At 47.6% G+C, this 26,440-nt stretch overlaps 1 protein-coding gene across 2 annotated transcripts in view; it reads left to right on the forward strand.

Annotated features, from left to right (window-relative positions):
- LOC126531152 (uncharacterized) overlaps nt 1–21,436 on the forward strand; it is a 143,940-nt gene extending 122,504 nt beyond the window's left edge. The window contains exons 5-6 of one of the 2 annotated variants that reach the window (XM_050178569.3): nt 18,998–19,236; nt 21,333–21,436. In XM_050178569.3, coding sequence (XP_050034526.1) covers nt 18,998–19,110 — 113 coding nt within the window. In that variant the 3' untranslated portion in view covers nt 19,111–19,236; nt 21,333–21,436. The remainder of the gene's footprint in view (nt 1–18,997; nt 19,237–21,332) is intronic. The other variant, XM_050178568.3, reaches the window with a different exon arrangement.
- The last annotated feature ends 5,004 nt before the right edge of the window (nt 21,437–26,440 follow it).

The raw sequence follows: 26,440 nt of genomic DNA on the forward strand, positions 1-26,440 counted from the left end.
CCGCCTCTTAAATAATCCAGCTGAAGGACAAGAATTATGCCATACGTATTCCACGGGCGATTTTTAAACGTTCCATAAAATTTCAAAATGATCACCCTGTATTACGCCAACGTACTACATACAGTTTCTGTTGTAGTTTTCCGCCGCTTCGTCGGCGGAGAAGTGCGAGTGAAGGGAATATCATCGCCTTTCCGACTGCTCAACGTAGGTTACTATAGGAGTTTTGTTGGTACCGTTAATTCTGATACCAAAACAGTAGGGCATATGTGCAAAGGAACAAAATTCTTCAAAGCTTGCGCCACTGGAGCGTTTTCTGCCGTTGTGCTCTGGAGCTGATTCAGCGGTTCTTCCGCGTGAAAAATGATGTCGCTCGGTCCTGTGTCCTTGGAAGGAGCGGGACCGCGCGATGGAGGGAGGAGCGCGACGCCTTCCCCCACCTCCCCCTAACTGTTCTACATGCGTTGGTTGCTATTTTAATCGAAGATTTACTTTGTATGTAAATGGATAATTTATTCTTGCACATTGTAAAACTCTCACCTAAATGTTTCAGGAACGAAATTACGCCATGTAGGCACGCATACTAGGGGATAAGCGAACTGGCCCAGACAGAAATCGCGGCAAGCAAAGGCGTGGTAAGTGAACGCGCGGACGCTCGAGAGATAGCTAGCACGGGGAGTGACAAGCTAAATTTCCTTGGTAACGAAAGATATTGAGCAGGTGAGGGATTTGACACTCCCTGACTATGAGCCGCGAAGCCTGCCAGCAATCGACTTTCGAAGGGCTCCCCGCTAAATGTTGAAAAAAAAAGAAAGAAAAACATTTTGTTAGATTTAGAACGTACCATTTTTCAGCGAAAGGTCAGTCATCGTTTTTTAAGGACAAGGTCACAATCACTGATGGCTTTGATATAGTTGTGACAGGTCACAAAAGGAAATGAAGAAACGTTGGCATTCTCCTTTTCTCCTCGTCCGGACGCATATAGTTCTGTTTCAAGCAAATATGTCGTGCGAAAGCTGTCTGAGCGGAAAGTGGCAAGAGAAGCCGAAAGACTCAGGTCTTTGAGTTCAGTGCTGTCTTCCCCCCGTACAAGGTCGTGCAGACAAACTTTAAGACGGTATGTAAAATTGTCACATTCATCTAGCGGGACGTCCCATTCCTCCGAGTAGAAAAGGGGGAGTAGGACACGTTTTGTTGTCTGCATTTTTTTTTCTTTTGTGTAGACCTTCCGAAACGTCCTCGAAGAAAGAGTTCCTGTGTTATTGTGGCCAAATGTCTGTTGTAAGTTTAAAGCGGTTCAACTTGCATCTACGCGACGAATAGACTAAGCAAATAATTAAAATAAAAAAAATTGTTCCGTTCGTCCCACCTCTTCCCTACTACAGGAATGCAAGCTCCCGTGCAGTATTACGACCAACTGTAGTGTTATCCTTCTGCAGCACAAGAAATGTTTTTAAAAATTTACAACTCCCTGACGGTTGCCCCAGTTTCCCTGAATCTTGCAGGAATTTTTTCATTGCGTATGCGTCCAAGCTTGCCGATTGCAGTGAGTAGCATAAGTCATGAAAAACTAACACACGCATGAAAAGGAGAAGAAAAAAAGTCACATTTAGGGAATACTTCGAGGCATAGTATTACATTATAGGTTGTATTAAACACCGCTTTTAGTTTGACAGTTGCATTAGTCAGGCCTGAACATGGTCCTTCATGTGGCAACATATTTCCCTACGTGTGTTCGGCAGAGCCGATTTTTCTTTAAAGTATGGCTGATATATCTACAGTAGAAACACTGTGGTCATTAAACGTTAAACCCCGTAATCTTATTTCAACGGAGGGACACATGCGATAGTTTCTATAAAATACTTGTGAGCGGAAGTGTCGGGGAGTTCTAGATGACGCCGCACTCAGAGCACGCAAGGCTGTTTGCTATGAAGTTTGGTAGAAGTTTGCTATGAAATTTGGTGTATAGCGAACCAAATGAGACGGGCATATATTAACTGTGTAACTATTTAGCGAATTTTCCGATAGATGACGAGCTTCACATCGCTACTTCAATCCTTTTCTTTTATTTGGAAGTGTACAGAAGGTGCTTCCACGTCCGAGGCTGAAATGTGGCGTCACTGGCCATAAGAGCTTCACACAAAATATCTAGGAAAGAGACCAAGGAATGGCGCGCATACTTGTGAATCGAGATGGCTTGGGAGTTAGGAATGCGATGCCACGGACTATGGTTAATTCTTCACGGAACTTAATACGCTCGCGCGCGTGTCAGGAGGACGAACCACTGTGCTTATACTTCGAATACAAGAGGCACAAACAACCGCGTTGGCGTCGTTGTGGTCTTGCAGGCTTCAAATATCAGGAGTCGACCCGCCAATCTTTCTGGACGTATTCCTTAATACTTAACCCGGTCTCTGGGCTCCTAGATAACTGTTGCAGCCTTTCCACTCCCGCGAAAAGCCCAACGATAAGATTTATTTGATTTATTTATTGTGTTTATGTATTTTACGATCGTTGCCATACTTCCTGCTATCCGGCCCTCTACTCGCTTATGGGCTTACCTTCAGTGAAGTAATAAATCGCCGGTGTTGGAACTTCGCGAGCGCGCACTGCAGATAGATAGTCGTCGCGTTGTCTTCTGCCTGTATTGGGCATAGAGTTCGCTACTAAAATACTACTACTACTAGAAAGAACTCTCGCGCTGCGATCGATCAGCCACCATAGGAATGATGGTTAGTGCATGGCTTTGTGTGATCTTCGTGATTGTCTATTCAGGCGTTCTTGTGGCTTCGTTTGTTACGCTTTATCCTGATGACCCGCCAGTCCTAACTTTCAAAGCAGTCTATACTTTTTTTTACGCAAAAGGCATTAAGACTCTGCGAACGCGTATAATCGCTGCTAATTGCAGTCGTTCCGCATGGCTATGCGTCCGTGGCGTAGTGGTTTCAATATCGGGCTTCTGTGCTAGAGGTCATGTGTTCTACTCCTGCTTTCGGACAATTTTAATAACGACTTTCTAATTATTTATTATGCAGTACTTCTATTCAGGTGACCAGTTTGCTTAGTCACGAAGCCGTTCGAAGCCATAAGGGCGAAGTTTATGCAAACCCATGTACTAACCACCATTCACATTCTGGCTGAACCGCCCTGCTTGCAGCTGCAGTAGACACAAGCGCCACAGTTCCTTCTAATACTATGAAACTCTATGGTTTCGGAGAATTGCTTTCGTCTAACAAACGTGGGCCGGCGTCGGGCCCTGTCTCGTGCCATTGTCTTCTGCCATGGTCCCGTGGCATATTATATTAATATATGTACTATCAAAACTATTGAGAAAATATTGAAATATAATTTGTCAGATGTTGACTAGTAGTATTGACAACACATTTTACGTTTGTTGTAATATCATTTAGGCAAGTGTTGAAGACCCATTGAATATTGACCACCAAAAATTTATTGGGAAGTCCATTGTACGTGCTATTCTATGTTGAATATTTGTTGAGCCACCATTGAGACAGCATTGAAATCACGTTATGCTTTTGTTGAGATGACATTGAGATCTCTTTAAAGTCAGCCACTTAAATGTAGTTGAACTTCTATTGCACTACAATATCTGTTGATTGACAGTTGAAAGTGCATTCATTTTCGCTCACTTGCACGCCCTGGTGCTGCTCGTATTCACTAAGGGGCCGCGCGCATTCATACAAAGTAGGCGCTAAAAAGCCTGCAATACATTTCTACTCATTCTCTTGCCAGTAAATTGGGTGAAACTTACTCGTAACAGCGAGAGGTAGAGGAAGCGAGAGTACGAATATAACAAAGATAGATAACCACAGTGACATAGCGCGTTTTTTTTTTTTCTTGTTTCTTTGTTTTTCGTTTTTTTTTAATACGCAAGCTAGCTCGTTGCGCGGGAGGCATGAAGTATACAGTTGGATCGACTTTCGTAGGCAGGTGCTGTGTTAACGCGCTGAGCAACTTGATACTTTGATTGTATACGGCATCTCAGTTATCGGCACATGTGCTCGGTAGTACATGCATGCCTGACTACCTCAGGGCACTTTACGGACTAGTATTATGCTAGACCGAAGGTTTCTTTATAGAGTTGGATGGGTAAACTTTTTTGATGCTATGATCGTAACACTCGGATATATACGGCGGAGGTTACTGGGATGCGTTACTGCGGTTATTGAGGAGGTTACCTATAAGCTTTCACTGTGGCGTCCGACGGGCTAGTCGGTGGGGCGGTTTGAGTTAGGGGCAGCGGGCTGGAGACAGCACGCACACCAGGGGCGCTGGTCATCAGGTACCGGCGCTCTACGTCGGCCGTGGTGGTAGAGTGGACGCTTCCACTACGCTTTCCTTGGCTTCATTGCCTGTTGATATCGCGTGGCTGTAACAAAAAAGAAAACGAGCCCCTGAATTTGGCTTTGCTTCTCGTTCACACACATATATATTATACACTGACGTTCAATAATTACACAGCAATAGGCCAACGTAACGTAGTGAATCACCCATTTTTCAAGAAATGTTCAACGACAATATCTTTTATACGACGAATGTCTTTTATAATTCTCGTATAAGTTCAAGAACTGTTGAGACATCCTTGAAGAACCTTTGATTCAACATTCCCTCTACGATCCGCAATAAAGAAAAATTAGGGGTCTGCGAATATTCGAAACTTTCGAATAACGAATTAAATAGTGGCCTATTCGATTCGGTCTTCGAATTGAACAGTCGCTGTTCGTAAACACGAATATTTTTCGAATACGTCGAAACGTCAACTGCGCCCAAATGAAGACAAAATTGGAGAACTACGGTAAATCTTCAGCCCCGCGAGCATAGTGCAGACATAGGTAGTACATCAGACTATACGCTGCTGCGGTGGATAGCCATACTTTACAGACTACTGTGGGCATTCGCTCTCTCTGAATTGCCATGTACATGCAAAGAAACTATTCTTCTAATGCTCTATTTTTGCTTCTTAGTAAACAACACTTCATAACGTACTATGTAGCAACAGCAACCTGCTAACTTTAACTATAGTGGGATGTGAACATCGTTTGTTAATATTTGTTAATAATTATGTAAACGGCTGTTCATTATTCGAAATCTGTTGGAAATGTATTCGCTACTAGATTCGATAAGCTACTGGCACTGTTCGATTTGTATTGGATTCGGTCTCAAAAATCGCTATTCGCACAGCCCTAAAAAAAAAAACAGTCATTTTTATAATGAGCAGGCGTCTTTCCTGCATGTTCGGAGTAGGTTGGCCTTATAGTGCGCATCATATGGCTTTTATGGCGAGAAAGAAAGTCGGAACACGCACGAGCCGCTTACACAGCGTGAGGCGCTACACTATAGTTTCTCTCGTTAGGGCAAACGACGTAGCAGCCGAGGCGCTGTGTTTTTGACCTGAGAGCGCATCTAGGACATCTGCCGCCAAGATGAAAAGCCGCGCTTGCAGGCGATTGCAACCCTCAGAACAGATTTCTTTTTTCCTTCTTTACTTTGCCATCTCACGACTTCCATGCATACGCTATGTGCGACAATATTGCTCTGTTCTTCAGTAGCTCTGTTCTTCATAGCACAGGCTTTGTCGCTGCGTGCGCTCTTCCGTTAGCCTTTCATCTCTTGCTTTTCTCGGCTCCTTGCAGCGAAATTTGGCGGCGTGCGCATTCGCGTATGCGCTCCGTTTTCTAATGCAATAGTGTCCCGTGAAGCCCCGCACATACGCATACGCGTTCTTGTTCCTGTGAACTTTCTTCATTCGTTCGTTTCATTTCGTGTCGCTGATCAGGCTTCCCATTGCTCCATGCACTTTGGAAACGAATGTGCTTTTGAGCCGGATTGCAACCCACTCCAATCTGATATTGCTGTGTGTACCTTATACGACGCAGAGCGCACTGCTTGGCTTCGTCTTGTGTGGGTGTGGTGTTTACGCCTCTGCATTCGGAGGCCTGCGTGTTCTCAGTTTTGTAGTCCGTCTCTATAAATTTTAGCGCGGACATAATATTTTATGCATGGTATTGATGGTAGTAATAGGCCTTTGTTTATACGTCTCGTCGTCTGAAGCAAGTCGCCCTTGTGGAAGACACAGCATTGGTCTGCTGACGTATTGATGTACTGAAATGTCAAGACACGGCCAGTGCTGCTGCCATATTGGGAAAAGGAGGTCCTGACCTGCGCTCGAGACAAATACCTCGAAGCCGCGGTGTAGCTAGCTGCTTTAGCAAATGTGCTGTCTAATGCTTGGGCGACGCCCACTCCCCCTTTTTACTCCTCTCCTTTTTTTTCCTTTAAAAGGGCACTAAGGAATAATGTTAAGTCGGGCAAAATTGAGAGATTACGCTTTTGTCATAATGATTTCGTCATTCGCAACAAAAACATATCTTTGAAGCAAGAAAGAGACGAAAATTGAAAGTAGGATCGACGCCACCTTTTGTGGACTGTGATACTCTCTCATGTGACGTCAGCATGGCTGATTCACAGATAGCGGTTACTATGCCCCGCCACTGCGAACTGCATACTTTCTCTGTTCAGAACAGCTGAGCTGCCAGCACCGCCTCTGCGGCTCCGGCCGCCGACACTACAGTGACATTATACGGTAACCTGAACCCAAGCGGAGCCGCAGAGCTTCAGCCACTCACGCAAGCAAATCACCAAAGAGTTTCTAAATGGCATAACAGTGGTATAGAAGGCTGTGATGTGGCGATTACGTCAAATCGTTCGTTTTGGCGCGGGCGGTTCATATTGAGGAGCAGCAGCGGGACCTTCGGCGGCAATGTTCTACGCAACAAAGTGCTGTATTGGCTCACATAAAACGGTGATAGACTTCTGGTCGAATACTCTGTCGTTCTAGCCTACTCAATGTTTTCCTTTTATTACGATAGCGATTATATGGCCACTCCAGGCGCATTTCTGCCGTCAGCGTCGCCGTGAGGTTCCGTATAAAGTCCAAGGATGACAACAGCGTCGCCACGCGACGTATGCTGTATGTGCGAGTGAAAGCACGCGTGGGAAGCCGACGATCGTGGCTAAATCTGGCGCGCGCGAAGGGAGAAAGTGGGGAACAAACGCGCCGTGTTCCGTCGCGCAAAAGGGCCATGTGGGGATGAGAGGTAGGGAGGGGAACGCGTTGTACTCCGGCAGCCACTGCGTATTTCGCGAAGGGGCGCAAGGGGAACTGACGATCGCGGCTCAATCTTGCGCGCCGAAGGGACGAAAGCGGGGAGGCAGCGCGGGAGGGTGGGGAGTCGGCTTTGACTCTGTCAACAAGTGCGTACTTTGCACGGTCGCGCGCGCCGTATCTTGAAAGGGATCTGAAAACGGCTGATACCTTTGTGCGCGCTGTGTTTTCGCCGCTCTAGCTTTGAAGCGGTAGACAGCACGTCAATCATTTAGCTCGCTGGTCAATCATTTAGCTCGCGCTTTCTCACACCAGCGTTTTGACAGCGAGTGTCCGCGCTCACCGAGTGTGGTGTGTTCATGTTTGTTTGTGCGCACTGACATCATGCTTGTTAAATCAGTTAGCGAATGTTGCCAAGTTCATACGGCTGTCTGTATACTGTCTACAAATTTGCTATCGCAATCGATACATCACCTTTCGGGTGAAACTGCGGCATTTATTGTCCCTTTAATCAGCATCCGATCAAGCCCTGCCGGCATTGTGCTACCTGGAAGCACATTGATTCCCACAGTGCGTGAACCCGCATATCCTTTATTTTTACTATTTTTTGGTCTTTCTTTTGAGCGACTGAGAGGGGTTGATTATGGGAGTGGAAAAATTTCGGTTTTTCTGAAGCCGTGGTCAGTTGCCCTCATCCACGTGAGAACGTTTGTGCTTGCCTCAATCTCTGCCTCTTCATCTTTTTGTGCAGTCAGATATCATTCCCTTTCAATGACTTGCGAGATGATGAAGTGGGGGCTCTGGGGGCTACATGAGAAAGAGGAAGCGTGACAGCTCATTAAGCAAGGGTGTCGCCAAAACGATCGCATATTGCATTCTTCGCTTCGCTAAAACAAAAAGCCCACGGTGACAGCGGCCGCAGCCTAGCGACCAGCGTGTGCAGGACTCCGTATGCAGCAACCTCGCCGTGGCCTAATAGACCGCAACGAGGCATGCTGGAATGCCCGTTGCGGATCCCGGCTACGTTATAGAGAACACCGTGTCATTATTACTCAAAAATTGATACATGGCGTAGAGTGGCTCCGTGCCGAAAGATGGATAAAAGTTTGCTTGTTTTGCAGTTTTTCCCTTCCGCGTCTGGACAAACGCGAAACCGTCGCACGTGGAATCTAGGTCGATTCAGCGTCTGTTCCAAAAGAGAGAAAACACTTTATTTTCATGTTGGCTGGTGTGGTGGAAAGGCCCTCAGTCCAGAGCCTCGCTTGCGGCATTCTTCAGTGCAACACTGATAAACGCCGCAAGGTATACCGTTAGTCGTTGGCGCTCGTTGCGTCTATCAGCCATCGGCATGGGGTTTAAGGGAAAGATTTGTAGGGGCAGGCAGGGGAGGTGGGGGTGGTGCACAGGATCAGAGGATATGGGATGCGTTCGGGCGTTCGCCACAGTATCTGCAGGGTGGGGGATCTTCACGTAGGAGCCAGCGGAGGAGATGCATTCGCACTGGCGTAGGGAGTGTTTCAGTCTGGGCCTGACGAATCGGTACGCCCTGTTCACGGGTGAGCGCTTTGCTGAGCTTCGGGAACTTGCGCCTTGCCTCTTGATAACGCCGCAGAAGCAGGGGAGCCCAGCTTTTCGTCAGGGCAGGTCGCGGAATGTAGGGTGCCTGGTTCAAGGTCTCGCAGGCGAGCTGATTAGACCTCTCATTTCCCGGCAGCCCGTCATAACCAGGTATCCAGATGATTTCAAAAGAACCCTGTAGGGGCTCGAAATGTGGGCCTGGAGATCGTTGTGCTACAATTTCCTGCAAGCCGTCATGGAGTCAGTAAATATGATTCTTGGGTACGCTGAGTTACTAGGGGCATATGTTTGATAGCGATTGCGATTGCTGTCAGCTCCGCTAAGGCCGGATCTGTTTCTGGGAGTACCTCCGTATGTACAGTTGTTATTAGTAATGGTTAGTAAAGGTTGTTATTCACCACTGCTGAAGCAGAGCCCCGTGTACCTTTTGAAGTAGGCTACTCGCTGGCGTCGCCTCTCCTTGCCTCGTTCTGGATTCATGTGGCGTGGCAGTGGAGCTATGGTTAGGAGTTCGCGTTGTTTCGGGGGTAATAGGCGCGTATCCACAATAGGCGCAGATTATAGATGATGACCGATGCTATGGAGGATGCGCGTGCCTTGACACGTGTGCTGCAAAGGCAGTTCTTGGCGCGGTCGATGAATACTGACTAGTTCCGCCACCGCGCTAGAGCAGCCGATGTCAAGGAGGAGCTTAGTGCTGGCACTAAAGGGAATGCCTGTTCTCCTTGTCTGACCAGGTGCTGCACCGTCGCAGTGGGACCTCCATCTTTCTGGATATGGAGACCGAGTATCTTAGTACATTTTGGTTGGGAAATCGGCACGCCTTCGTTTACAATTTGTACGGTAGGCGGTCGCCATTTTTTGGGGTGGGCCAGTAGCAACTCAGACTTTTCTGGCGCACATCTAAGGCCAATGGTTTGAGCAGCCTCACGCACCCTGTTCATAGCCTTTTGGAGAGTTTCTTGGATCTGTCCTGGCGAACCCGTCTTGATCCAGATGGTGATATCATCTGCGTATTGCATTTTTGATGGCGGGGATGTTGCCACGTGTGTAGCACATGGCAAGATTAAAGAGTGTGGGCGAGATCACTGAACCCTGCGGGAAACCTCTCTGCGGATAGGGATACTGTTGTGAGGTGATGTCGCCTACTCGTAGCGTGCACGAGCGACTCCGTAGGAAGTCCCATACATAATTATAAAGCTTGGTTCAGCAGCCAGTAGCTTCGAGCTCTTGCAGCATAGCATCATGGTTAACATAGTCAAAAGATTTCTTGAGGTTGATGGCAAGAATAGCTTTTAGCTGAGCGCTGCATGCTTGTTTCCTAGCAACCAAAACCACTGTCAAACGCTGGCGGTCCACTTGGCGCGGTAACACATGGGCAGAACCTCCGCCTCCGCAGCTTTCCCTTCGTAGCCACAGAAAGTTGTCCGCGAGTATAGACTGGACGATCGGCATTCTTGGAGCCGGGCCTCGCAGCCCATGCAGACAGCCACACGAGCTCGTCTACTCAGTGTCTCAAGGCGACATGCCGGACTGCAGATACGCTGCACTTTGCGTAGTGCGTGTGATTGATGTAGACTGATGTATTCTCTCTCACTCTATCTCTCTCTCACTCCCTCAGCTCGTCGTTGTCATCATCATCAGCCTGTTGTCCACTGCAGGACAAAATCTCCTAACCAAGCGATCTCTGGCCAGTTGTCAAAGCCGTCTTGTGTCGGCTGTCCTCACCTTATGCCTGCAAATTTCCTAATTTGATCACACCTAGTTCTCTGCCAGCCCCGACTATACGCCTCCTTCTCTGGCACCCATTATGTAATTTTAACAGACCATCTCTTGTTCGCGTTACGCATTACATATCCTGACCAACTCTTGTTCTCAATCTGTGTAAGGTGTTCTCCCCACGTGTCAGGTATAGAAAACTGAACAAACTTGTAGTGACGGACGGTCGCTACAAGGCTGTCAAAACGTGTATTGCCTCCGCTAAACCGAGCTCCCAACAAACTTTAGTAGAACTCCCTGCCTTTCCTCCCTTCCCTTTTTCTCCCTATATCTCTGCTTGCATAACCTGCCATAGGTTCCGACGCAGCACAGTATATGCTGCAGATCCGTGACCTCTTTGCGAGCAGTTGCAGCACGTATGCAAATTCAGAACAGAGGCAATTTTTTATTGATCCCTCTTTCAGAGCAGTCGGTCATAACAGAAAATGGAAACGTGTATTCTCAGAAGCAGTGGCAGCTTCATTGTATATTCACAAATAAAATTCCATAAATGCGCACAGTCTTTTGTTAATTGCACTTTCGCTCGAAGCTGTCGTCGCCAGCAGACGTCGTCAGCCGCGCCCGTCGGCGCGGCTTAGGCCAACCGCGTGAGGCGAAACTGAACGCAAACAGAACGCGTGTTTCGAACAACCATCTCCGATCGCGCCCCTGGAGCGCCTATGTGAAAAGGAACAACTTGTCGGTGTTGAAAACAACGATTACTGCGGCAATTTCTGCCGTAACATCGCTCTCTGATGCGTGCTAAGCAGTTCTCGCATTCCGGATATAGTGTCACCGGGGTATACCGCTCCTTTTCACGGCAAAAAGTCAGGGTTGCTTACTGGTCCGGAACGCAAACGCTTGCGTCAGCAGCCGATCGTCTGGAATGCATGTTGCGTTGGCCCGACTCGATTTTCACCTGATTTTTCTTTTATGGTGTTTATTGGTCTAATCAGTTTATATCTAAGCACCCGAGTCATCTGCATGCAGCACCTGTTTTTATTTTAAAACAAAGCAGTAAAAGAATCCTGAATGTACATATATTGGGCAGACGCTTGCATCGGTTACTTAATCAGTATGTCGCGTCACCATTTATGCCTTTCTGGCACAGCGGCTTCGAGGGGAGGCTGCGGGAAATATGGGAGCTACTTTTCCCTTCTTTGCCACTTTGCCGCGGTGCTCAATATTGTGCACGCTGCGCAGCTCACGAGCGAGCAGTAAAGTAGCAACCAACAGAGCGAGTCTAGGTGTGCCAGTGACAGGCATACATTGAGCCTACGCAGTCTATTTCGCAAGTGCTTAGCCATCGCGATCCATTCATTCTTAACGCTGCGACGGCAGGAAGGTTATTATAGGCTTATACTGCTTGCCGGATACGTGGAGTGGAAAAGTAGACCTCGCAGCAGCCTTTCTCGTCCGACGGCTTAAGCCCATTTCAAGCAAGACATCTGCGAAGTTATAAAATAAAAGGAGAAGGAATTAAGAAAATAGCAAATGTTGAGGCGAGGAGGAGCGGGGTCAAATTTTTCCCAAAATAAGTTGCCTTAACGCCCTAGGCGAGCACTGGCGTGTCACCAGCTTGTGCACTCGACGTGAGAAATTAACGATGATGATGTTTAATCGCCTATTAGGAACCGACAGCTTGCGACTATCCTTGAAAATAAAAGTTTACAGTTATTGCATTCTACTAGCACTACCATTTGGCTCAGGAACTTAAAGGATAAAAAAAAATAGGTTTAAGAAGGAAAGGACCGCGTGACGAGCGATAGAACAACAAAAGAAAGATAGCCGTAACGATGAGAGACGGGAAGACAGTGGTGTTGATTAGTGAGCAAACTAGGGTTGCCGATGTTCTACTTGATATTAAGAGGGAGACGTTGAGCTGGGCAGGCCGAGTAATTCGTGCTAGCCCCGAGATCTTTGAGTGGCGCCCTCTCGCGTGTGACGTCAAGTGAGGGTCTCTGCTGCCGCGCGCAGAGACCGCGCTCGCTTGCTACGTGAAGGCAACTTGGCCCTGTCGGCCGACCTGCTCTGCTCGAGTTTTTAAAATGCGAGTCTGCAGGTCTGTAGAACAGTACATACGGAATACTCCAGGACTCTGTTTCCTGCGAAATCGAGCGGACTCGCGGTCGTCACCACGCTTAGTGTCGGTTGCCCCTGGCGTCGCCTGCTATAGTAATCGATGTGCACACGTGCGTGTACGGTTGGTTACTCGCCATTGCTGTTACGTTGTGGCGACGCACTCGTGACTTTTCGGTCCATTTTCGACGATGAACTGCAGCATCTGGCCTTCAGCTAGTGCGTCCGCGCTGTATTGCTGTGTTTGTCTGTCCAGTGCGTGCTACGTGTTCGGTCAGCCACTCCGTCGGCCGCAGCTATTCTGATATTGTTGCTGCCCAGCGCGTTAAGTATATCACGAAAGCCGCCATTCTCAGGAAACGGGGTTGTCGCTGCGATGCGTTAATGCACGGGCTGCTTTAGCAGCATTGATCCCAAAATGCGCTCTTGAACATCTGATAAAACGGCGGACAAAATTAGTGGGCAAAACAAAGTTACGTAGTTTTGTGCTTCAGTATGTGCTGGCCTCCGCAAGCGATAAGAATTAGCGCTTTAAAAACGGGGGACAACCTTCTTTGCTTAGATCATTTTCAGTAAACATTGTTCTGTAAGCGCGTCAAAGATATTTAAAACTAAAACGAGAAAGCTGAGAACTTCAGGCTGCCGGGCACTTGACCGAGTAAGCAGCTGGAGCACTAACACACTAGGAAAAAAAAGGTGGCGGGGGGGGCTCAAGGGGGGATCAAGGGTAGGCGTTAAAAGGCGCAATAAAGTGCTCACAGGTGTTCTTGTGTTTTCTTCTTCCTCATTTTTGTAACAGTATCTTTATTTCTACGGTGATAAAGGGATGTCTTCCGAGTAGTCTCCGGTAGTCTGAAAGTGCGTTGAACAGAAATATTCCTATGCTAATCTAAACAGACAGCATTTTTTACATCAGAAAGTGGTAATGAGACTTACTTGCAAGAAAATAGTGTGAAATATGCTTGACGATTGCGAAACATGATAGAGCGTGATGCAACTCATGTTCGAGATAAACAGTTTGTCACTGAAAAAATTAGAGTTTTCTGGTCAGAAAAAGTTTCATATACGCAACACCAAGTGACTAGAATTGATCGAAATTTAACATTTGTATTCAACTACAGTGCCACTTAGACAACGCGAAATTTTGTGAATGAGTCCTGCGATCGTGATTCGATCATTTCAAAAGCTGCGTAGACTCTCATTTACTCGCCCGGCGCGATGTTTTACGATTCAGCCATCAGATCTTGTCCCTGCCCGCGAGGACGTTGGTCATATGAAAATTTGTTTTTTTAAAGAGAATGGAATTCTGAGACTTTACGGGCCAAAGCCACCACGTGATTATGAGGCACGCTGTAACGGAGGACTCCGGATTCATTTTGACCACCTCTGATTCTCTAACGTGCACCTAAATTGAAGTATGTGCGAGCGTTTCTGAGAGGAATTTGTCCTGCAGTGGACATAATATAGGCTGATGATGAGGATCGTATCGGTGTGGATCGAGCTTTCAAATAGGGTGCCTCAGCCCATCGTGCACCAAACATTGGCATGTTATCCAGCACTGACTGTCGTTCGTTTCTTACTTGCTGTCTCCTGTGGTTCTTCTTCCTATTCTTTTTTGCTGTAACGATCGCTAACAGCACAAAGCAGCCTCTAGACGTGTTTGTTAGAAACCGCTTTCGCTTTAAAGGAGGGAGACATCCTCGTATTACTGAGCTAATGAACGGACAAACGGAACGTGTTTTGGAGACACCCAGTGCACAAAAAATACGTTCGCTGAACGCTGAATGATAACAAAACTGGACTCATCTCAGACGCACTAAACAGTGATGTTTCTGCCGACTGACAGTATCGAACATGCAAAGAGAACTCCCCCACCCCCGTCCCGCCCATCCTCATCTGTGGATACTAGACTGGATCTGCCTCTGTGTTAGCGCTGAGAAGTTTGGAGACGAACATTTCGCATAGTGTCGCTGGTTTATACATCACAAATGGCGTTCGCATAGTTTGATTGGGCCCTAAAGTAGTGGCCAACGTCGCCGTTGGGAGGCGCAATCGATCATGTCATTGCAAGCGATCTAGACGATTTAAAAGTCACGCGTTACGTTTCTTACTCCTTAGTGCATACACTGGCACTTGCAATATACCTGCACTGTGAGACGAACATCGTCTCAGTGTTGAGAACGTCATAGAAGCCGTCGACAAGCTTCGCATCCACCACCGCCGCATTGCGTGGGATTAGCATAATTTTTGTTCACACTTTCTTAGCGTCCGATGTGACGCAAATAAATTGTGCAGAAACCATCGGCGATGAATGTCGGCGCAAGCGAAAGCTATTCGCTTTATTAATGGAATAATGAACTTGAAGACCTATATATGTTGCAGTGGAGATATTTCGTTAGCGGCTTTTCTCTCTTTCTTTTCTTCATTGTGTGATTCTGTAGAGAACACAGCCGTTAATCAGCACATCCGTAGTCGTGGCACCGGTGGACTAAACGTTCATCTCAGGAAGCTGCAATAGTCGGCATTCGGCGAAGAGCGCGCCCCTAAACTCGACTGCGAGGCTCCAAAAAAATCCAAATCGACAGTCACGTTCCAGACACCTTATGCCTACACGGGATCTCGCCCAACACCTACAGCTACGAATGTGCATCTTGGCAACGTAACAAACGCTCTAAACACGCGCTGTGGGAATTCAGGTGGACCACATGGAACTGTCGGCAACAAAGACCTAACCGAATTCGAAGAGCTGTGGGATGCCCAGCTATCAAGCCCCCAGCGTGGATGACCAGCTTAGTCTTGTCGGCCAAACTAAGGCCCAAGGGAGATGACTCGGGTCCACGGCTTCCTGGCTGGACTGAGGAGGCTGCCCACTGTTGCGTTCTCCAGGGTAGCGTATCGTGCTGCTGCCGAGAAGTAGCGGCGCCTGCCCATCGAAGCTCGACCGACGTTACTTCTTGCGTAGCAGTACGATACGCTACCCTGAAGAACGCAAAAAACTGGTGGCAGCGGTGGGATGGTCGGTTGAAATTCCTTTCGCCACGTGGTCTCAACGCCAACCCTAACACCACCAAGGGCGAAGACTTTTCGTCTCTCTCTCCCTCTTTCTCTCTCTCTCTCTCTCTCTGTTGCACGAAAGCACGCGCCCTTCGCGTCGGCGCTTTTGTATAGGCAGGTCAAGTCCGACCATCAACCACCGACAAGGAAAACGGGCGGAAGATACAAAGAAAGCTATCGGCTTTTTAATTAAAAAAAGCCTCACGCCGAAATGCACTTTGTTAATCCAGCTTTTACAGCAGTACCTTTAGATAGCCGAGCACCGAACATTGCTGTAACTAAACTCCGGAGGTAAGCTTTCACATTGGGTAACCTTGTAAATATATTTTTAAGTAGGTTTGTTTGTATTAGGCGGTGCGAGTAGGCGGCCGCTTCCGTGCCTCGACCTGTGTGAGAGCATCCGCATCGCACCCGGTGTCGTGTTTCGCGCGGTGGCCGCTATAAATAAAGCTTTGCAAAGTGCCGTCTCTTTCATATCTCTATTTCTTTTCAATGTCTGTCTTTCAGTCTTTCTTATTTTTGTTTTGCGTTTCGATGACGTGTCGAATAATTAATCACCGCGGTATCGGTGCAGACTTTAAGAAATATAATGATAAACGCCAGGATGTGAAGCCGCGCAGTTAATGCAAGAGATAAAACGTATAGCGCACTGCGGCATGCCGTAGTGGCGGCGACTTATTATTTTTTTTTTTTCGCAATTTCCGGCCTCGGACCACGCCTCGCGTTATATTCGAGTTCATGACACGAATATGTCGCGGTTTTCGTTTTAATTCTTCTTTTTTTTTTCTGTCGCTTCAAACTGTAGTGAGCTAAGCCACCATAGGCACCACCGCAATCGCTACCGCGTATGTAACCGTGTTCGCTCCTGCCGCGGGCACTTCTGAACTGTTGCTTATCCAGTAAACCTGTTGGCATATAGAGGACGATGCCGTGTTGTCGCCGACAGTGACAAATACCTCAGCAGTAAGAACGAGTGAATTATGAATGCACTCGTCCAATCACTGTGCTTTGCGAGGAGCAGTTCACTGTGTAACAGTGCTTAACGTGCCCTGCGGGCATCCGCTCTTATTGGTAGTTTCCTATTTACTTGCAGCATCACTTTGCGTTATATACACACACACATATATATATATATATATATATATATATATATATATATATATATATATATATATATATATATATACACTACACGTTATACTACGTTATGTTATGCTATATTTGTGACCGCGATATTTACGTGCAAATACGGTACTTGCTCAACCTGAAATAAAGCCGAGTTTATACAGATTATATATGTATGCATGCGTGCTATGAAACCATTTCAACATCCAGGAGGACTATGACTATGTAAGGTTCTGCGTGAGCTTGGCGTTCTCTTCTTTTTGTAGTTACTTTTTTTCTTACTTTGCGCGGACAGTGTATGCATCTCAGCATTTGCTCTAAGCGCACTGTAAGATACAGGCAGAGCTATTCTTGAATAGCGCTCGCAAGATCATGCCACAAATCTTTCCGACGAAAGACGCTGCTCTTGCTTGGTGCTTCGATGCAGTAAAAAATTAAATTAAATTATGGGGTTCCTTTTACGTGCCAAAACCACTTTCTGATTATGAGGCACGCCGTAGTGGAGGACTCCGGACATTTCGACCACCTGGGGTTCTTTAACGTGCACCTAAATCTAAGTACACGGGTGTTTTCGCATTTCGCCTTCGATGTAGTAAGAGACCCATTAGCGAGAAGACGTTAATGTCACAAGGGTCCTCGTGGTCTGCCGCATGGCCCAAGAAAAAAGAAAAAGACAAGCAGTATGTTTGCGCCGTGCGGCTGTGTAGTTTTCTGTGCGAAATGCGGAGGCACGCAAAGCCATATAGGCGTCGGTATACGGCGCGCGCCGTGCACGTATGCTATTTTGTCAGCATTGGGAGAACTTGTCGACCGCGGCGATTACTGCACGCTGGTGCGGTGTTCAGCGGGCGTGACCCGAGTGAGGCGTGCTTGGCCCGGCATTTACGGCGCGTCTAGACACGCCGCAGGTTGTTTGCACTGCGAAGTCGGGGGCACGACTGCGGGACCCGTGGTTCTCACCGAAAGCGTTGGCGCAAGGGACGCATTCAAGCCGTGGTCGCAGCGTGCGCTGCGCCGGGAAGGAGCCGTTAATTGGTTCCCTGTGGCTGCCGCGGGCAGCAGCAGCAGCAGCAGCAGCCAAAAGCGGGCCCGGCGATCTATTGCTTAGTACAGGTTCAGTGTGTATACAGATGCCGCCCCTATTGCATCTGTAGGCAAAGCGTTTGCCCAGCCATTTCCCTCGATGTTAGCGAGTGTCGTCTGTGTCGCTTTGTTTGGCTCGGCCAACGGAAAATTCCCGACAACCTCTACGCTACGCGTCCATCTGCATCCTCCGAACTCATCTGCTTTCTTTCCGACAGTAGTCTGGAGTGTGTGCCCCCGCTCGAAAGCAGACTTTTTCGGCTCCTCAGTGTGTTTCAGTTCAGTCATGCTAGACTGATGATACGTAACGTTCTCCACTCTTCATGTAGATGCAAATAAACCCAGTACTCCTCGTTCTCGATGACGACACGTTCCTCCCTTCAACAACGTCCTTAGCGTGGATGAGTCGCACGACGTAATGGGCCAGCTAACCCTTTTGACATGCCCGACCCCAACTCTTAAGTGCGCACTTGCAGCAACCAGGTTCGCGCACAGGCGCAGTGGTGTCACAGACATTGCGCAGCTTATCCTCAAAATCATCTCAAAGGCGCAAAGCGTTTTGTGCAAAATACGTGAGGGTAGATATACGTTTGACGACCCTGTAGGTACAGAAGGTTTTCTTGTTGAGCATCGAACACGTCGGGCATTGTTTTCACCTCATTGCGATGTCGAGCGGATCCCTCTGCAAACCACAATAAGCCTGCTAGACTTTTTAAAAGAAATTGAGCCGAAAGCTTTTGTACCGTCGCCACATCCGTCGCTGGCGCAGAAAACTATTCGCGCACTCTACTGCTCGTTGCGATGCACCAGCTGGAATGATCGTCGCTGGACCTCCCGCGTGTATCTTCCTGCGTGCGCGCAGTTTTCACGCTTTGCCCGTTGTTTATTCTCCCTCTTCCTCACATCCAGTTTAGGATAGCAAACCTGACCCCCGTCTGGTTGGCTTCCGCACCTTTTCTCACCTTGTTTTCTCTCTTCCATCTATTATCTGTTACGAAAGTTACTCTAAATTTGCAGCGAACTCACGTAGATTCCGTAAGAGCCGTAAGGGAAGCGCAACTGAAAACGTACGGAACAATGTGGGGGAACGTTTCCGCAGAGAAACTGTCTGTAGCTATTACAGCTGCGATTGTAGTATGCACCGTGCACAGGACTGACGAGTTTTCTTTGTCTTTTTTGTTTCTTGTGCGTGCGCAGGCAAGTACGTGGGCAGCCGTCCGATCAAGCTTCGCAAGAGCACGTGGCGCGAGCGGAACGTCGACATGGTCCGGAAAAAGACCAAGGAGCGCGAGCGGCTGGGCCTCATCTAGGCGCTCCTTCGCCGCTCCTGCTTCCGCCGCCGTCCCTTCCCCGCAGCCCTGTTATATATACGCCGGCCATGCCTGTGCGGGACGGGACAGCCGGCCGGATGCCGACGTCGCGGCAAGCCAGGTGGCGTGAGTTTCCTGCGCCGTCTTCTTTAGAGAAACACGCTTGGGAAAGGAGCGCAGGAGAGCGGCGTTGAAAATCGCAGTCTTTGTGCTGTTGATGCAAACCGTGGCGTGGGCCTCCGTCCCACGAGTCCACCGGACTGTGATTCTTGGGTCCACGGGGCCAACCATTTAGCGCTACTGATTTATAATGCCGAAACCGGCATATATATATATATGTGATTGTTTATGCAGTTTTACCCGTTGGTGCCGTGTGTAGCGTAAGTAACACTCATACGACGCGAATTCGTGCGAAACGCGAGTGTTTTACTTGTCTGCTGCTTTTGCGACGTCGCGCTTCATAAAGTCTGGCTTGCGCGAGTCATTCACGAAGACTTTTTTTTTTTTTTCGGACTTCTCTCTGTGCCGTACGAGAGTCACCTGATGTGTGCATTTTATCTACTCATGTTTCGAAGCTGCGCTAGTCTGGGGAATTCTATACAGTGTGTTTCTCTCGTTTACTTCGGACATTTTAAAAAGAAAAAAAGAAGATCCTAGTACTCGGATTCCGTCTCTACAAACTATTTACCTGCCGGGGGGGGGGGGGGGGGGCATAATTTGCGAGACAAGTCAAGGCAATTCATGTGCTAATTAAACTAATTCCATGCATTCACTACCTGGCTACCTACTTCGTGGCACGTGTTTATATCGGAAAGCTGGAGGGAATCGTAATAACAATCTTGTTTCGTGTTCCTGCATTTCGAGATGGCCACGTAGACCGAGAAGGCACTGGCGTTAAATTAATCGTTGAATTTACCCCGTTGCGCACGCGTCAGCGCGAAACGCGGCTCTCTGTCCAACCCCCTGTGGAGACGTAAAAGCGCCGCCCCAAAATGAAGCTGCCGTCGCCCTTTTTCACTCTCTTCCCACGATCTTAATCGGATCGGGAATTTGCTCAACTCCCGAGCGGATCCGATGCATAGTCACTTCAGCAGCAGGGGCGAGACCTACCGCTTTATGGTGCCGTATAGCCAAGCTTATTTTTTTTATTTAACGCCACCATACTACGTCACACGGGGGGTTGCACTGCGAGCCAGATTTCACACTACTGCATGCGTAATCACGTCTAAATTCATTGAATAATTTGACACCATTTAGCTCAGTTTACATATGTGGGCCGTGTTGAAGTGTAGAAACACGAAGCTAGACCTTTGTGGCGATTTCCTTGAACTCTCCAAATATAAGCGTGTGCCGTGAAGGTTGCAACTAAGAAGTTAAATAAATTGGCATAATTACTGAATTGATCGCTTTGTTTATTGATTTTTTGTAACAAATGATGTCGGCCTGGACGTATAATTAATCTAGCGACGGGATTCGAGTAACTTTTGTGAACTTAAATAAAAAAATAGTATTCAGAGCAATAAAGAAACTTTGTATACTTGTCTGTTGCACCAAATAGTGACCAAATTCGCTTTCGTAATTGCAACATGTGCGATAAGGAAATTGTTAAAAAATATTCGAATGGAATTATGATGTTAGCTGATTGCTCTTCGTGATCTGTCGTGGAAGTGACGCCCGCCTTTTCGAGTAACCTAACCGAAGCGATGGAATTGCGCTCGCAGTCGATTTTTTTTTTAATATGTAGCTTGAAAGGAAGAAACCAACAAACAAAAAGCGCACTGCAGGTTGGCCACAGCTGTCATCGCGGTCATAGAAATACGTGTATACATCAAAGGAAGGAAACTAAACGCTGGTGATAGAAATCAAGCTTCTTTGTCTACATCGTCTCACTTAGGACCTATGAATGTATTTCCCTTATGTTATCTTTGTGTGAGGGCTCGGTTTGGTGGTAAAATATAAGCTTTCTGCAGTGATCTTTAAAGTGTCCGGCTCGTTTATATTTGGGCAAAAGAAAAAAAATAAGGGCATGTGTAAGAAAACGGTGATCACGTCTTAGGGCTTCCATTTCCTGGACAGGTTACTTTATTCGCCGTCCACTGCAGCTGCTGTTTAAAAATCAAGTGCGTATTTATTGCTTGTGCTTGCTGTTAGGCTTGTTGCGAATACCAGTTCACCTGTCATTTTGATTTTTTTCTTCTCTTCTCTTTTTTCCACACTAACAGGAGCAGCGGAGGAGTTTCGGAGATGGACCTTTTATTCTTCTGTACTATAAGAACACTGTCCTTGTTTGTTTATTTTTTTGTCAATAAATGTTTCTTACCTGTGATTCCTGTCGTGCCTTTTGTCCATCAATCCAAAATTGGCGGGACTACGTTAGCGCCGCTCCTGCAAACACGACAAGCTGTAACGCTCAATTCTCGCCCAATTTTCGACTACGCCGTGTTTCACCTTTGCTCAGGAATATTTGAGCTTGTGAGCATTTTCAGGTTTTAAATAAATACTTTGTCGCAATACTAACTTAACCTTCTGATACCCGAAAAAAAAATGCCCTGTGATACAATAGCTTTTCAAGTCTGTTCTTATAGCAGGCAGATACATCTGGTGAACTTTAAACCCTCCCCCCCCCCCTTTTTTTTAATGTTGTGGTTAGATTCGCAAAGGTGGACAAAGTTGCCGTCTCGTCTTCTACGGAGTTATACGAGTCCACTTCATCAACTTGGCTTTTTTTTTTTTTGCCTAAGCCGTATAAGTAAAAATTGGAGGACGCTTAAGCTTCGCCTTCAAGAGTGGCACGCGATGGCGTTATCGCACCCCGTTCGCACCGCCTACTGAAACGCGCTACGCCAGCCAAACGTCGCGATCGGCACAGATAGCCGGGCCCCGACACGCCATGAAGGCGGACGCGATCATGGGGCGAGTGGCGCGCCACGTGTCGGGGCAGTGCCGTACATTGCGAGGAGGGGGTCTTCTGTGTTTGCCGCAAGATGGCTCTGCGTGTGCGCAGAGCGCAGAAGAAATGTAGCGGAAACGTACTTCGCTACTCGTGAAACTGCGACTTCTGTAAGTTACATGGTCATAATTACCGATATACACCGCAGTATAACTTTCCACGGCACGTTTCTAAGGGAACACCGCATTCACTAGAGGCGATTTTGTCCTGTTTTGAAGGAACGAGCTCGTGGCTGAGTGGTAGCCCATCTTGCAAGATGTTTTTTTATTTATGAAGTGCCTTCTGGGATTTAGCGCTCACGGCCAACGCCGCCGATGCCGACGACACCGGCTTTTCTGCGACACGAGCTCCTTAACACTGTCGCGTTAAAATATGAAACATCGTGGGGTCTATTAAGTTCATGCTACAACCTGTATTGCAGCGCGTATTCGCGTCACTTGAAGCGTGCTTGAGAGAACAAATTCATCGAAAAGGGACGGCAACTTGGCAAACGTGGGAAAGGAGGATGTGTGACGGCGAAGTCGGTCGGATACGAATCTGCGTACCGCGAGGGATGTATTCGTTTTATCTCTTCTATATATAAATCTAGTACAATTGCCTATGTAGCCGCTCCATCTTGTTTTCCTGACCTCTGCTGGGCCGCCATAATCCCACATACAATGTCTGATACGACCCACTGCGTATTCAGTTAAATTGCGACTATAAACGGAACATCGACGGCGTAGTGTGGTCCTGCAGTCTGTGAACGCGAGATGGCTGCGAAGTAGGGGTGTGCCACTATTCGAAAATTTCGCATATCGAATCCAGTTCGAGTAGGTGGTCTTCGAATCGAATAGTCGCTCTTCGCAAATGCGGATATTATTCGACCAGCTTTCGGATATTTTAAATCGTCAGCTGGGCACGATGCGACATAAAGTTGGAGCAAAATTGTGATGAATTTCAGCCTCATGCCCTCAATGGGAACAAAGCACCAGAGGTTACATAGTGGAACATGCTATCGCTGCAGAGAGCTAGGCTTTTCTGACTAAATCACTGTCATTCGCACTCACAAAAGAGTACTAGGTATGCGAACAAACTGCTTCTGTGTCCCTAAAGTGCTGGTTTGTGCTTTTATTACGTACAGCGCTTCATAATATGCAATGTACGGACATAAGCTTGCTCACGTTGCTAATATAAAAGGATGTGAAATTACTCTTATAATAATGGTGCAAACGGCTCTTCATTATTGGAAAATTATTCGCAAAGTACTTGCTGTTCGATTTATGTATGGAACTATTCGGCTGGTATTTGATTTGGTCTCAGAAATATTCGCGCACCTCTACAATGCGAAGCTCTGCCCGGCGAACAAAGGCAAGTAAAATGTTTAAATAGATCTCGCGACATTCACAGTTGTCAGTGCGGAATATCGCCGTCAGTTTGAGGATAACTCGTTCGCATGAAAGAGAAAATATTTGTGATCGTCTGTACTTTCAGGAGTACATTATGGTCTGCTGTTAACGGGTACGTCTAAAAAGTACTAAAACCAACGTAGCTTGAACGTATGTTCAACTTCATAGGGAGAAAAGGGCTTGATGTGGCGCCTTGGGTAAAAGAATGATGGTGCAAAATATTAACGAGGCATCAGTGTCAAAACTAAGCAGAAATCATTCCGAAATGCTAACTTTGCGTTCTCTTGAACCGTGGGCTGCACTCTACGTCGCTAGCATTCCCGGTCAATACGCCTGGCGAAGTACTACGGCGTTTCGCAGCGGGTAAGCAGCGTCGTTTTAGAAACTTGTACTACATCTCAAGGCAATAAATGGCACATCCAGAACAGCTTGCGCTGTTTCTGGTGGCGCTGAAACGTTTCCTTTGAGTAGCTGTCCTTAATTTTGTTTGTTTTGATTTTCTGAGGGTACGTGTGTTTTTGTTTGTTTCTGTGTCATCGTCCGTTCCGTTGTTGCGCTACTGGAGTGACTCCTAAACATTAAATTGTGTTTGGCGCAATATCTTCTGCCGTTTCTTTACGTTACTGTGGCGTTATACTCGAGTGACGGAATAGCCGGAAAATCACTTCTCCTAACACCGCTCTATAAGCGGTACTGCCACAAGTCGCTGAGGTGCCCCACGTCTGTGCCATATCTCTGGGCACTCAAGCTAATACACGACGCAAACAGCTGTCCTTACCCGTCCGTCTACCGCAAGTACGGGTGTACTCCCGACCGAGAAATAATGTCAGAAATATCCCAGTGCTTACGCTGCACCGCTGGCAAGCGCCCGGTTTAATGGAGAGGAGCCTTTAAGAGCCCAGCGCTTTCCGGGTAAACGCGTGGCAACGCTCACGGGCGGCCCATCTCGGACCGTACTTCGGGCGCGCCCCCCGAAACTTGTGTTCCGCTGCCGCACCGCTTCAGCGTTGGCTCGCTGCCGCGAGCACAGCTTCGCTGAGTGGAGACCAAAATGCGATGCGATGAAAGAAAAGTACGAACCTACCACTTGGCAGGCGACGAGCGGCGTGATTGATGGGGAAGCTGCTTACGTCAACTGGCATGCTGCAATCTCCGTGGCGCGCCCACGTGTATTCGGGCGCTCTGCGGGCAATACTGCGCCTCACCTTTGCACCTCGCCTATCATCGATGGACATTATTACCCGCGCCGTGAATCGCGTGCCCTTTTGTTTCCTGGCTGTTGCTTCTCGGTTAACGGAATGCGATTCCGTGTAGCGAACGCAAGCCGGAACAGCTGCTACAAACACTCCGTCATCCTGGAGCCCCCTCCCCCCCCCCCCCCCCCTAATGTGTCGGCGCAACGTACTGGCTGTCAAGGGACCACGAGTTTCTTTCGCGGAGAGGGAGACGCGAATAGCTTGGACTGCTTGTTCTCTGTAGTGATAGCTTTTATTGATCGATTGCTGCAGCGTGGACAACGTCGTCATTAGGAAGGGCAAGCGAAACGCAGGCTAAGCGAGCACTCGGAAGGCTTGAGAGGTTCTCCGGTATAGGTGACGACCTTTCAACGGTTCGCTAGTCATGAACTCGATAGGCGCTGGCGATGTTGCTGCCTCCGGATATGCTTCGCATTTCGTGTGCCTCGCATGAAATGTTGAGGCACGCGTGGCCGTCAAGATTTTCAATCTCCGTTTCCCGCTCGGTGAAACGGAGTTTCTCTGTAGCGTAGCGGTCATACCAGGCATCTCGCTAAGGCTGGAGGAAGTCGTAGTTAATAGGTCAGTTTGCAGAATAATAGTTTTCAATGGGGGAAGGCTTCGTACATAAACCGGAAGTTTGTTCAGCCTTGCAGATCAGGTTACATTTTTTCTTTCGAAGTCAGCAGATATGTCAATCAGTTCGCACTCGTGTCAGTATTAAGCATGTCATGCTTTTAGCTCCCGTTTTCGGCGACCTTCGAGTGACCTTGAGCCAAAAGCCAGAGCTGTTATCCGTGCACTCAGACGAGAACATCCGGCCATCGTTGCGAGAACATAACGAGATCATCCGGGCACGCAGCCAAACTTAAGAAAATGTGTTCTCTGGCCCTTAAATCCTTTGTACAGGACTGCATTACATATGCTAGTTACTGCCCAAACAAGTTACAAAAAATTGTGATTCCGATTTCTTCCTATTGTTCACAATATCACTCAAGCTGTAATTTCTAGTACGCTGAAGTTTTATTTGTCATTTCTAATGGGCAACGTTCAAAAGGTAGATACAGTGCACCATACCCTTGCTTGTCATCTTTTGGCGCTGAGGCAGGGTTGCCTGGGCTCTTTTCAACGCCAGCGGTCCGTGAGTTCCGCGGCGTAGGTTTTGCGGCGCCTCCTTTGAGAGATAGTGCCACGCTGCGTGACCAAGCCGCGGCAGCGTCCGGCGCTCCGCGGATGGTTGTGAGATGGTTGTGAGTATTCGTCGTACTTCGACCAATCTGCTTTGCCGGTAGCCATTTCATGCTTACATCAACTCTGGATTTCGGGAGAGCTGGCATTTTCTTTTTGTCAGAGTTCCTCTCTTCCTACCTGCGTCGTTGAAGTCTGGCTTTCCGACTCAAATATAGAGATTTCTTAGAGAGAACAAGTTTTGCGCTTGGGCAAAGCGTACTCCGACATAGAGATGCAAATTTTCGCAATTACTTAGTGCTAAGATGCTTCTTTCTTGTTTTTCTTTTTCAGAAGAACAAGAGAGTTTGGGGAAAACGGAATTGGTGGTAAAAATTGCATACACCAGGCACTTTCATTGGCTCAGTGGTAGGAAAAAATAAACATTAACAATAATGTGCTTCAGATAAGATACCCAAGTGCTGAAAAACACTGCTCGTCACTATTGAACTGCGCAAAATACATATGAAAAGTATAGGCAAGAAGTCAGTGCATGTAAGAGTCACAGAATGTAGTAATGTGCGCAGGAT

This window comes from Dermacentor andersoni, chromosome 5 (genome assembly GCF_023375885.2).
Source record: "Dermacentor andersoni chromosome 5, qqDerAnde1_hic_scaffold, whole genome shotgun sequence".
Lineage (NCBI taxonomy): Eukaryota > Metazoa > Arthropoda > Arachnida > Ixodida > Ixodidae > Dermacentor > Dermacentor andersoni.